Source organism: Mustela nigripes, chromosome 7 (genome assembly GCF_022355385.1).
Source record: "Mustela nigripes isolate SB6536 chromosome 7, MUSNIG.SB6536, whole genome shotgun sequence".
Lineage (NCBI taxonomy): Eukaryota > Metazoa > Chordata > Mammalia > Carnivora > Mustelidae > Mustela > Mustela nigripes.
Window position 1 is genome coordinate 85,342,767 of NC_081563.1, and position 13,567 is coordinate 85,356,333.

At 38.4% G+C, this 13,567-nt stretch overlaps 1 protein-coding gene and 1 non-coding gene across 3 annotated transcripts in view; both read left to right on the forward strand.

The window, feature by feature from the left end:
• MRPS9 (mitochondrial ribosomal protein S9) overlaps nt 1-13,567 on the forward strand; it is a 64,036-nt gene that overhangs the window by 21,702 nt on the left and 28,767 nt on the right. For both annotated transcript variants that reach the window (XM_059406363.1, XM_059406362.1), the window contains exons 3-4: nt 9,681-9,743; nt 9,829-9,859. In XM_059406363.1, coding sequence (XP_059262346.1) covers nt 9,681-9,743; nt 9,829-9,859 — 94 coding nt within the window. The remainder of the gene's footprint in view (nt 1-9,680; nt 9,744-9,828; nt 9,860-13,567) is intronic.
• On the forward strand, nt 9,892-10,032 carry LOC132022864 (U4 spliceosomal RNA). The gene has a single exon (XR_009405758.1). It is a non-coding gene; the product is annotated as a U4 spliceosomal RNA (small nuclear RNA).

Here is a 13,567-nt window from a genome sequence, read left to right on the forward strand (position 1 = left end):
GTTGGTCACAACTGGATATTTATGTCTTTTTCTTTCCCATAGCAAGTTACGATTAATATGGAAGGTGGGAGGAGGACAATGAGAGCTGTCCTGAATCAATAAACATTGCAAGAAGACTCATTGGGTATCTGGAGTCTTTTGTGATGTTACTTTCATTTTGTCCCATATGAGTACTTGTATGTATATTATACCTATATTTTCCTGCAACTTCCTGTATGTAAATGTTTCTACTTCCTACCCCCAGCTCTGAAATCCAGGCTGAAATGAGGTATAAAATCCAAGTGCTCTTGCCTTAGACACAGGAAGTTAAAGTCATTCTGGTTAGTAGAATAGGGCCTCAGTAGTTCCAAGAGAGAAGTCAGGAAATTCAGCTTTCTACGTGGTTTCCATAATACTGAGTTCTCCATTCAAACCCTCAGGGAATCAAATCACAAATCTGAAGTATTAAAATGCTCTCACTTCATAAAGAGAAAAAGAGGGATGGCTATCATGACCAGATTCATTCTAGAAATCTTCTATTCAAAGACAATTTGGTTGTTAATATTCTCTGTTATGAATGTGGGTATTTGTTGGGTAGAGCAGTAAAATTAAATCACAGATCTTATAACTTTGTACCAATTTAATGGAGTTTGAAAACCTTGCTGAGATACACAGTAGTAACATCAGTGCAAGACTGTCATGCTGCATGAGGACTTTGGTTAAAATAGTCGAGCTGTGTGGTTGCCACTAGCTGTGTGGAATTGTTTGAAGTTAGTTAATACTAACTAACATTAACATTTAGTTCCTTAGTCTAATTCCTTAGTTGCACTCGCCATATGTCAAATGCACAGTAACCACATGGGCTACATATCATATCAGCCCACAGATTATCGGACATTTCCTTTGTTGGAGAAAGTTCTTCTGGACTGTTTAACCAGAGGATTGCTCCGTGATCTCCCCATAAGTAAGAATTTGTATTTTTTTGCCTTGTGTTATTTGAAAGAAAGGAAATACTTTGGAAGTAAAAGTAATATTCTGCAGTTTCATTTTTATATTGTTTTTCAATGACATGATTCTAAATATCCGAAGAATTGGTTTTGAAAACAGTTCAAAAATACACTGTAAGAATAAATAGAAATTTAGAAATGTAGGAAATGGTTGCTTTTACCTGACTGAAACAACAGGTTTACTAAAACAATTTCAGTTGTTTGGTTATTCAATTATAAACGAGCAAAAGCTTCATGACTTATATGTGTGTGTATATATGTATATATGTCCATGTATACATACATATGTATATGTATTTATGTATGTATATTACATGGGAGTAGGAACCAAAATTGAAAAACTGAAATAGTCTAAGCCAATAGCGATAGCCATAAACACTAATTTGTATGCTTTTTCTTATAAAAATTTCAGTCATACAGAAAAGAGGAAATAATTGTATAATGCATACCATGTGACCATCACCTAGTTTAAATAACATTTTGCCATATTTGCTCCCCCTGTATATTTTGTGGCTAAACTGTTTTTTTTTCCTTTCTTCCTTTCTTCCTTCCTTCCTTCCTTTCTTCTTCTTCTTCTTCTTTGTTTTTTTTGTTTCTTAGTTTCTTTTCTTCTTTCCTTCCTTCCTTCCTTCCTTCTTTCTTTCTTAGAACATGGGGAGGGTATGGTGGTGGGACCAGAGGGAGAGGGAGAAGCAGACTCCCCACTGAGCAGGAAGCCTGACCTGGGGCTTGATACTAGGACCCAGAGGTCATGACCTGAGTCTAACTGACTGAGTCTCCCAGGTGTCACTGAACTATTTTCTTTTAAAGTCAGTTACAAACGTTATGATACTTTACCCCTACATACTTGAGTATACATCTCCAAAAAGTTGGGATATTTTCCTATATAACCACAATACCATTATCACATTTAACAAAATTAATTTTAATATAGTCTGAGCATGGGACTCAGTATGGCTGAGTATATGACCGAGTATGGGATCATTTGTATATTAATCTGTATTTAAATTTCCCTAATTGTCTATAAAGTGTTACATAGTCTAGTTGATTCACTCAAGGACTGTGCACTCAGTTTGCTTCTTTATTTACCCTTTGCGTACTGTTTTCCCCTGCTACCTATTGTCTTGCTTTCTGTGGTTTCTATTACCCATCCAGAAGCAGATGATCTGCCTTCTGTCATATCAGAAGATCACTAGTAGTCTAACGTTACATCACAGTGCCTCCATCATTCGCTTCACATTATCTCATTACATACGCATTTTAGCATCTCATACCATCACAAGATGTTAGTACAGTACAATAAAGTATTTTGAAAAAGAGACCACATTCACATAACTTTATTACAGTATATTGTTATTTGTTAACCTCTTACTGTATCGAATTTATAAATTAACCTTTATCATAGACATGTAATACAGGGAAAAGCATAGTATATATAGGGTTCAGTACTGTCTGCGGCTTTAGGCAGCTGCTGAGGGTCTTGGAACGTATCATCCGCAAGTAAGGGGGACTATGATACCTGCCAATGTTCTCCCTCTGGGGTGGGCAACGGTGACTAAGAAACCAAGGTCCTTTGCCTTCGAGAGCACCTTCTACATATGACCAAGGTAAAATCCAAAGAACTGGTAACAGGGCCTGGGAGAAAGAACTTTGAGGAGGCAAAAGTAAGTTATTTGAGGAGCAGCTATGAATGTGCTTTTAGGATACTTCAGTGGAGCAATCCTAAAGACAACTGACAGTTGGGAGTGGTTTGGAAACTAAAGAAATAGATTTAGCCTCTCTGCATGAATTTGCTTGACAGAAGGAGAATCAAAGATGGAGCTCTGAGGGAACTAGCTTTTAAGCGAGGAGCAGAGCTGTGTTTACAAGAGACCATGGAAGAACTTGGAGAGAGGTAGGAGGAGAACATGGCTGTGAGTGGGAAAACAGCAACCTTCTGTGGTAGAGACCTGGCTGTAGGTCATGAGGTTCCAGAGGAAGGCTTGGTGAGCCCAAGCAATCGCAGGGTCAGAATTTGGGCTGAAGAGTAAGGTCGTTGAGAAAGTGGTTGTGTGCTTCTAAGGATAGAAATGGGAATTGAGGGGGTTTATTGGCCTGGGTGACACTGGGAGTCTTGTGTAGGTGGCTCACACCCAGGGCAGGAATTGGTATGTAAATGAAAGGAGGTGAGCATCAGCCTTTGTGATTGCTGCAAGAAGTGTGGAAGTTCAAGCCAGGAGGAAGGATGAGGAGAAGATAACAGACTGGCCAGTGATCTTCTCAAGTCTCTAGAGAGACGTGAGAGCTCTGTCCATTGTGACTGACGTCATAGGGAAGGAGACAAATGTGGAGAGCACTCCCACAGGTGTAAACAAAGAAGGGAAATGACAGAGCCCTTGAGGAGTCAGGGGAGGTCGCTCTGGAGGGCTGGCATTTGAGCTAGGTCTCAAAAGAGAAGCAGGAAAATGTTAGATGGAACAATGGTATTCCAGGCAGAGAAAACAGTATGTAAAAGACCTGACTTGGCAAGGGACAAGTGACTGCTAAGAAGTCAGATGAAAAGTATTGCTGAAAAAAGCTCGTGACCACTTCCCTTGGTTCCATCTGTGTAACCTAGAAATAGCTGCAGCACAGGTCCTGTAAAATATCCTTTTACTAAGCCATGTTATTCCATGTGTACTGTGACAGTGACCCCCGTAATTGAGATTATGTATTCATCTGTCTCTGCTGCTAGAATGTGGTCAGGAACTATAGCTTCCTAAACTCACAGAGTCCCTGTAACTTAGGTACAATGAGTATTTGTTGAATAAAATTGGTCGAGGTAAAACTGGTTCACAGTAAATGGTCAATTTATTTTCCTTTGAGCATAGTTAGGCTATTCTCCTAATTTTACCTCTAACGAGGTGAATGTCCTTGATGCCAGTGGAGAAGTAAATCCGTTTTCTGAGAAACCTAGGTTGGCTCCCTGACCTCGGCGGGGAAGAGCACATTCAGATACTAAATTTCAGGAGGTCCAGGTTCTTATCTTTGCTACTTTAAGTCTTAATACAAAATAATGTGGAAAGTGTTTCACATAGAACATTTTCGTATAGCTAACATTTGTCTAGTGCCTGTGGGGTGCTGTGCTTTTGCAAATACCTTATTTCATCCTCACAACAACTAGATAAAGCCGATGTTCTCACAAGTTAAAATCACTGGGAATGGTGTTCCTGGAGAATATTTTTGTGGTTATAGGATGTAGTAAAGTCTTACGTTACTTAGATATTTAGCACTCTCTGTTGTGAATTCTGAAGTGCAGCGCGAGTAAGGGTTTTTACTCTGTTACAGCACATGGTGCTCTGCTCCAAACATTGCAGCTTCATGCACACACTCAAAATTCTCTTCTTCCTATAAATTCTTTTTTTTTTAAAAAATGGTATTCACCTACTTGAGTTTTAACAACTGCAGTCCCAGAAAGCCAACAAAATTATTTCTTCATAAAATCCAGGTAGTCCTTTGTTAGCCTCAGAATTTGTAAGAAATCTCTTCAGAGTGCCCGTAGTAGGTAAATGGAAGTGCTGCCTTAGGTGGTGGTCCCACTCTCCCTTGCATGCTGGAAGGATGACGAAATGTACATTCCTATTGTGCCTTTCCTGTTTTGTATCTTCTGTTTGGTTAAAAAGTAACCAGTTTATGACTAATACATCATAACTCCCCTGGAATTAGAAAACCTATTCCTCATAATTTGGTGAAAAAGATGTAATACGGATTTGGAGGGATAACTCTTTTATGTTCTGTATCTTCATTCATTCTTTTTTCTGCCATCCTTTGTTTTTTCTTATTTTTACTGAGCCTGTGATTTTGCTGTTTATCTAACATGGTGTCTTACTCTATGGACCTTTTCCACAGTACTTAGTACAAAACCTAATGTAATTTGGTACAAATATAATATAGTTGGTATAGTATAGCAGAGCACCTTGTACATGCCCTGTCAGTAATTAGTAATAGAGTATATAATATAGTATAATATAGTTAATACAATACAGTGTAGTTGGTTGTGTTATTATTATCACCTACAGTACCTGGGTGACTTAGTTGGTTAAGCATCTGACTCTTGGTTTTGGCTCAGGTCATGATCTCAGGGTCATGAGATTGAGCCCTGTGTCATGCTCATGGTCAGCACCAAGTCTGCTTCCTCTCCCTCTGCTCCTGCCCACCCCCTCTGCATTGCACATTCTTTCTAAAATAAATAAAATCAACATTATCATCTAATATAATGAGGAATTATGAATTAATAAATACGTGTTTTTTCTTAGCTGAGGTTTTTGGGTTTTTGTTGTTGTTGTTGTTGTTTTTAAGGCAGTGCTACTTTTTCTGATCCTTCTAGGAAATTTCAGAATATTTTTACCAAAATCTTTACTAACTTTTTTTTTAATACAGAGATTGCCTGTAAGACCTAGACACCCTTTGCAGTCAGTTCCTTATTTTCAAGTTCTATTGATTAACTTCCTCATGACTTGTGTATGTCTTAGTTTTCATGAGAAATCTGCTGTGGTTTGAAATTCTTTACATTTTCATTGCTTTCTTGAACTCTTTCATTGTTCATGTAGTACTAGTAATTTTTATATTTGAAAATGATACCAGTGACAGCTTGAACCTGATTCAAAAGTTGGTTGGACTTTCAGCCGTGTAATCCTGGCATGCTTACCCCGGGCTGCAGAGTTGTACATCAGTCTTCCATGCTGTTATTCTCACCCAGGCCTTGAGTCAGTAGCCCCTAGGCTAAGATGTCTGACCAGCCTTGGGAGTGCCATAGCTGATGTGGGAACCAGGCCTGAAGGCTAGCTGGGCTACTACAGGTGCTGTAGGCTCATGGTGGCCCTGCAGAGACAGGTTAGATTGGGAAAGATCCGATGGACTTAACTTTTTAATTTTTAACATTTCTCATCTTTTTATTTTCAAATTTTTCAAATTTCCAGAAAACTTGAATATTCGGTGAATACAAAGACACTTGCACATACATACCTTTACATAGATTTGACAGTTAACATTTTGCCACATTCCCTTTCTCTCTGTATATATAAAACTTATTTGGAGTAAGTTGAAAATGCAGTATCATATCACCTAACTCCTAAATGTATCCGCATTTACTTTAGCCCTACATACATGCATCCTTCATACCATTTTTCCATGGTAACCACGTTTATATCTAGTATAATTAACAATAAATCTGTAACACTCTATAATCTATAGTCTATACTTAAATTTCGTCAGTTTTCCCGAAAATGTCTTTATAGCTAGCTAGTTTTGTAGAATCCAGACCACTTGTCTTACATGGTTGTCTACATTTTGGCTTTCTGCTTGCTCCTGGTGATTAGATTTAGAATGTATAAAGGGTAATACTTGTGTGATATTGTATACTTCTTGTTCTCTCACACCAGGAGGTATATAATGAGCTTGTCCCACTATTGATGTACATCTGACCCCTTGGTTAATGTGGTGACCACTGACCTCTTTATTGTAAAAGTGATTTTTTTCCCTTCATAACTAAGTCATCTGTAGGGTGATTATTTGAAGTCCATTTGAATATTCTAGGGCCCAGTAACCTTTTAGCCAATGACTTTTTCATCCACTGGTGATCCTTGGCTGAAATTGAAGATTACTTTGGAGGTTATAAAACGGTGATTTTCTACATCTTTCATTCCTTCTACTTTTATTAACTGGTATTGTTTCATAAAGAGGCCTTCCTTTTCTCCTTGCTTCCTACCTCAGAACCCTGGAGAGAGTGAGAGAGAGAGAGAGAGAGTGAGAGAGAGAGAGAGAGAGAGAGAGAGAGTGTGTGTGTGTGTGTGTGTGTGTGTGTGTGTGTAGAGGCACACTCTTCAACATGTATGTATTGAGTATGTTACCAGGCATTGTCATTGTTCTTTTTGATGTTCACATTGTCGCAAGTGTAGTCCGTGGAAGCTTCTTGAAGCTGGTTTCTCTGTCCTTTCGAGCACTTCCTTGTTTTCTGGCACAGGAAGGTGTCTCAGGCTTATTCTTTACTTTCCCTGCCTTAGGCCTAGGATTAATCCTTTTCCTGAGATGCTCTATTCTTTATACTAGGAAACTGTATTTAGAAACCAAGATTTGGTTGCTAGAGTCCACTCCTTGATTCTAGAGTTTCATTAAGCCTGTGCTCTTTGAGGGGACAGAACTAAAAAGTAATCTCTTTTAAATATTATAGGAATAATCCAGGAAATAATATTTTTTAAAGATCCCAAGTATGTTTTGGTTTGTCTAATTCAAACTTAACATTACATTTCTTTTATGTTTGTATCTTCTCTCCTGAGTAACATCTTGGTCACCATAAAATTGATACCTTTATTTACTTTATGCTAGAACAGACACAAAATGTTTCAGAATTTTAATATTAATATTACTAACAATAAGCCTTCTGAGTAAAGTTGAAGAATTCTTTTGCTGTTGTGGTGTTTTGTTGTTGTTGTTTTTGTCATTAGAAATTAGGTTTGTATAGGGCACCTGGGTGGCTCAGTTGTTAAGCCTCTGCCTTCAGCTCAGCCTATGATCCCAGGGTTCTGGGATCCAGCCTCACATCGGGCTCCCTACTCAGTGGGGAGCCTGCTTCTCCCTCTCCCCACTCCCCCTGCTTGTGTTCTCTCTCTCTCTCTCTGTCAAATAAATAAAATCTTTAAAAAAGAAATGTATCCGCATTTACTTTAGCGGATGAGGTTTGTTTATTTTGTTTATATTAAGTTTTAGAGTTTCTTTTGAAAATGTTGGTCTTTAATACATACAGCATATCTGTGCTTCCAAGTTCAGCTGAATAAAGGCATCCCCAGGAAAGCCTTACTCATCCCTGTAGCCCTCACCCTACTGCCGCCTACTCCTTAATAAATGATCATTTTTATTTGTTTACACTGTACCGTTCCTTGTGGAATGAAACCTATGTATATTTTCCCCATTCCTATATGTATTTTCTTATTTTTTTTTTCTTGTACCAAAGGTCACACTCTAAGCACATTTCCCTTGTGTCTTGCTTTTATCAATCCTTTTTTATGCTAGAGTGCTTGGTGGCATGGACATGCCATCATTTATGCAGCCAACCTTGGAGTGGGGGTTCTAATATTTTGCGGTTGTAAATCAGCGAATAACCTGTGATGGTGTTGGTTTTGCCTGTGGAGGTGTAGCTTATATAGAGGAATTCGCCATGTTTTCTCCTCATACTTGTTTGATTTTCTGTGTTCGACCGTCTGACCCATCTGCGGCTTATCCTTGTATATGGTGTCGGGTTTGCGTCCACTTTTATCTTTTTCCAAATGGCAATCAGTTGTCTCAACATCACTTATTAAAAAGTCCACCTTTTCTCCCTCAGAGAAGGAAAGGCAGAGTCGTCCCTGGCTTTAAAAAAGAAAAAAAAAATGTTCACAAAATTAGCACTCTGCTGTGTGATCGAAGGGTTTCTTAAGTGTCCATTTTATTGCCAGAAGCCCAAATGGGAGAATGAAGCTTGACTCAGAGACACAGATGGGCTCCCTAAGATAACTGAATTGATAAGCCCCAGGTTACAGACCCCTGACTTTCGGGAGTGGAATCCGGTCTTAGCATTTTGTGTGGGCGGGCACAGAGGCCCATCCTGAGAACAGCTTCTCCACAGAGCAGCGCTGTGTCTGCGTGAGCTGCCAGTTCATTTAGAGTTCAGATGCAGTGCTAATAAGATCCAAGGCCACAGACTTCTCATCTGATACCATTCGAGAGAAAGGAAAACGCGTGTGCTTTGCTTTTGATTGTGAGGAGTGGTGTTGGCGAAGACACTGGCATGGCTTACACAGTTGTTCTCAAGTTGGTGGCAGTCCTGGGAGGTGGAGGGCTTTTGGAAATGTGTGCGGGCAAGATTTGTCACAGGTGCTAGGGTTATTACCAGCAGAGATGGTGGAGAAGGGCCAGGGCTGTTAAGTGACCTACAGGACAGGGAAGGACAAGGCTGCCTACTAGGGAGTTGTCACACTCAGAATGCCAATAGTGTCCCCATTGAGAGACATTTCAGAGAACCCGGTTGGGAAAATGTAGTATAAAAACCTCTCAAAACTTCTTAGGAAGAGTTCAGAGAGCATCTAAAAACACTGGGGCTGTCGCGGTGGGTGAGGCTTGGAGCCTGCTCTTCTCAGTATTCGGTCTCTGATACTCGCACTGCTAACAGGGAGTCCAAAGTGGGGCTCCTGAGCACATTACCACAGAGGTTGTAGAGGGGCACCTCTCGTTTGCTTTTGAAAGAGGGATTTGGGGACGCCTGGGTGGCTCAGTCCGTTAAGCCACTGCCTTCTTCGGCTCGGGTCATGGTTCCAGGGTCCTGGGATTGAGCCCCCCGCATTGGGCTCCTTGCTTGGCAGGGAGCCTGCTTCTCTCTCTGCCTCTGCCTGCTTATGCTTGCTCCCTTGTGCTCTCTCTCTCTCTGACAAATAAATAAATAAAAATCTTGAAAAATAATAATAAAAAACAAAAGAGGGATTCGTGGGAGCACATGCATGTTTGAAACTGACACTTGAAAATTGTTAATAAACAGTTTAATAGTGACAAATAATTTTTCTCTGGGGGATGTGTATGTGGTCATTTTTTTCTCCTGTTTAAAAGATTATGAGATCTCTGGCATGTACTAAGCACTCAGAAAGTATTAGTCATAACATTAACTTGTGTTTATAACAGTTGTTAATTAACCTTTGTGTATATTTTCAGAGAGCTATTGCTTACCTTTTTCCGAGTGGTTTGTTTGAGAAGCAAGCCAGGCCAGTAATGAAGGTAATTTTCTTCACTAATATTTTTAAAATTTCACTTAGGTCTGTAATATGTTAGAGTAATTAATGCACTGTAATTTATTTTACAGCATCCTGAACAGATTTTTCCAAAACAAAGAGGTAAGTAAGTTTGCTCCTAATGAATGAGCAGTAGCTTTGCACAGTGGCAGTATTGTAGCCAATGAGGTTTATCTGAGGCGCGATTATTGCTGATTATTGCTAATTGAAGAATGAATGAGCAGTGCTTCCTTCACTGCAATGTCAGGTTACGTATCAGCAGCCACCCACATATGGTGGGGACATGCCCCTGTGTCATGGCAGTTGTGAGGCTGGTCAGCAATATTTTATAACTAATAATAAATGACTAGAATTTACAAATTATTTCTTTTTAATTAAATGATATTACAATTAGATCAGGTTAGAGTTTATGCCTATACTAGTGTTACACTCATTTATCTGCATTCTAAGATGCCGTTTTGAGGAAGAGTTTGGTATAGATCTGCTGGAGACTAATTCACCTTTATTCAAAAATGGAAAATTTTTGTTCATTTTGGAAGCACTGAGTATAGACCCTCCCACCCCCCATCCCTCCCACTGCCACCCCCGCTCTTTCCTTTGTTGATATAATTCCATTGTCTTTTGTCTTTCATTGTTTCTGATAAGCAGTTAGCCATCATCCTGTCTGGCCTTCTCTTTTCTCTGATTTCTTCTAAGATTTTCTCTTTATCTCTTAACTGTGTAAAATTAAATTTTGAAGAAAACATACATCAGGCTTTAAGGTTGCCAGGAAATAATAATTACTGTTTTCCAATTTACATTAAAAGAAAGCCTATTAGCCAGTGTTGACTGGTGGTAATTATCGGTTAATTTAAAAAGCTAAAGCTAGGGTGGCTCAGTGGGTTAAGCCTTGGACTCTTGATCTTAGCTCAGGTCTTGATCTCAGGGTCATGAGTTCAAGCCCTACACTGGGCTCCATGCTGGGCATTGAGCCTAATTTAAAAAACAACAACAAAAAATTTTAAGTACTAAAGCTAGAAATTACTTCTTTAAAACGCTCAGTATAAATTTATACTTATTCATCAATCTTTTGCTATAATAACTCTAGATGGTTTTTTTCTTTCAGTAGGTATCTATTTCTCCCCATTCCTTTTATCCCCATTATCAAAGTTTTTTAGTTTTGGTTTCCTCACAGTGGAACAAAGAACTTAAATTTCTAAGAAATCTAAATGCAGAATATTTCTGTATTTCTACAGATTTTTCCTCTAACCACAATGAAGTGGAACAGACTTTTTTTTTTAGTAGCTTGCCTTTCCGTTTTTCTGAAGCATTCAATTTCGTTTTCACAGCACCAAAAATCGTCTTTTCTATTTCTACTCATATATCATCTGCTTATATAGTACTTAATTCACATAATTACAGAAATAAATACAGTTGTAATAAATAGATTTGGGAATGGACACAGCTGACTCTTCCAAAGCATTTAACTCTGCAGCAAAGATGTGTAGATTTCATAGAGAAGAGCCTGGTAGCCACAAATTCTTACTGTACAGGCTGCATTACTCAGTCTCTTTTAGAGCTGATTCAGTAGAGATTGGTAAGAGAGAAGATATTTCAATAAAAAAATGTATTTCTTTTGCACTGATATATCTGCTAAGTCTTAACCTGTGTTCAGAGCTAGGCACTCTTTTTTTTTCCCCTTAAGATTTTATTTATTTATTTGAAGGAGAGTGAGCAAGAGAGAGAGAGCATGAGCAGGGGCAGAGGGAAAAGCAGACCCCCTGCCAAGAAGGGAGCCCGATGTGGGGCTCGATTCCAGGACCCTGGGACCATGACCCGAGCTGAAGGCAGAAACTTAACTGACTGAAAGCCACCCAGAGGCACCCAGAGCTAGATGTTCTTTCATTCTACTTCTCTACTTTGCTCTTTGAAATGATAACTTTTATTTTGAATCTTGTTAAAAAAATTAGGGGCCCTTTTATAAATGAATTGTCTTTCATATTTCTTCATTGCTCTGACATAGTTGATTATAAACTATAACATCATTTCAACTGAGAGCTCTTGGGGAGATAATAAACGAAGGCTGTGTTACAAGTGCACATCCGTTTTAAAGGTGCAGCTCAAGTTTATTGAAGTAGAACTGTATATACAGGACATAGAAACTTAATGGCTTTTTCTGTAAATGTGGTAACTGATTTTTTTTTGTTTTTAGTAGCTTCTCTATATATCAGCCTCACAGGCTCCTCACTTACATGTCCTGTCTCTTTGTCTCTTTGCATCTCTTGTATATCTGTGCCTTTAAAACTGTTCTTTCAAATCATACCAGCTTCTCAGTATTAGAAATTTGTCGTTACTATCAGCTAGAATGTAACAACTGAAACTTCCAGACATCCCTGCAAAATGCTTCTGTTATTTTGTCAGTATTGGTGGGGTTTTATTACATACTGCAGTTAACTATATTTAGACAGAATTCCTTTAGAATTAGCAAAATATTTTTTGCCACCTACCTACCAATTTTGCTATACTTTGTAAACATAAGACAGACTAATTTTTATGTTAAAAAATCAGCAAAATTTAGATTTGAATAGATTATGATGCTTGTAAAGTGCCACCACTTCCTTTATTAAAAGATGGAAGCTTCCAGATTGAGTTAACATAAAAATCTTGCTCTACTGTTTAAGGCAAGTGATAAAAATGTCAGAAAAACAAAGATATATGCCAGATTGATGACAGACGCAGATGAAATGGAATTCAGGGGGGTCGAGGAGTGGTTCGATGAGACAAGAATGTTAATTGATATTGATAGAATCTAATATCCTTTAAGTGGATTTGATGACCATGAACCTTTTTGTACCATGCATTTAGCATTGAAATGTTCGTAGCAAAAGCTGTTAAATAAGGCTCTAAAGAATTCGAATAACACAGCATGATATTATAGCTTACACATACAGGTACAAAAATATATTTTTCTGTATAGATGCTAATGGAATATTAATAGAATTATGATGTAAGAGGTCATAGAGAAAATCTAACAAGTTCCAAAAATGTAGAGATTATATAGGTTAGATCCTCTGACTTCAGATCACTAGAACCATAAAACTGTTGGATTAAAGAGGAAACCAGAATTGAAATTACAGATTATTTAGAAATGTAGAAAGATGAGAACAGTTCATATCAAACCCTATGGGATATAGGCAGGTATTATGCAGAGGCAAACATAGTTAATAGACATTAACAGAGACTGGAAATAAATGAACTCAGTATTCATTTCAAGAAAGTAGGAAAGGAACGAAATTGATGAATGAAGAAATTTTAAAGATGAGGTAGGATAAATGAAGCCAACTAGTTCTTTGAAAAAGCCAGTGAAATTGATCAACATCTGGCAAGTCTGGTCAAGGAAAAAAAACATAAATGGACAATATTAATCATTTTCAATAATATTCAGAAGATATTTTTATTTATTTATTTTTACTAATTTTTAAAGGTTTTATTTATTTGACAGAGAAAGACTCAACGAGAGAGGGAACACAAGCAGGAGGAGTGGGAGAGGGAGAAACAGGCTTCCCGCTGAGCAGGGAGCCCGATGTGGGGCTCAGTCCCAGGACCCCGGGATCATGACCTGAGCCGAAGGCAGATGCCCAATGACTGAGCCATCCAGGCATCCCTTCAGAGGATATTTTTGAAGTAAAGATTGTTGTGGGTAGCTTTATTCTAATTAATTTGAAAAATATCCTAATTAATAACTAGAATTTATTGAAACTTCGAGTGGGCCAGGCGCAGTTCTGAGTGCTTTGTATTTGCTCATAATCTTCACAACAGTTTCATTAAGTA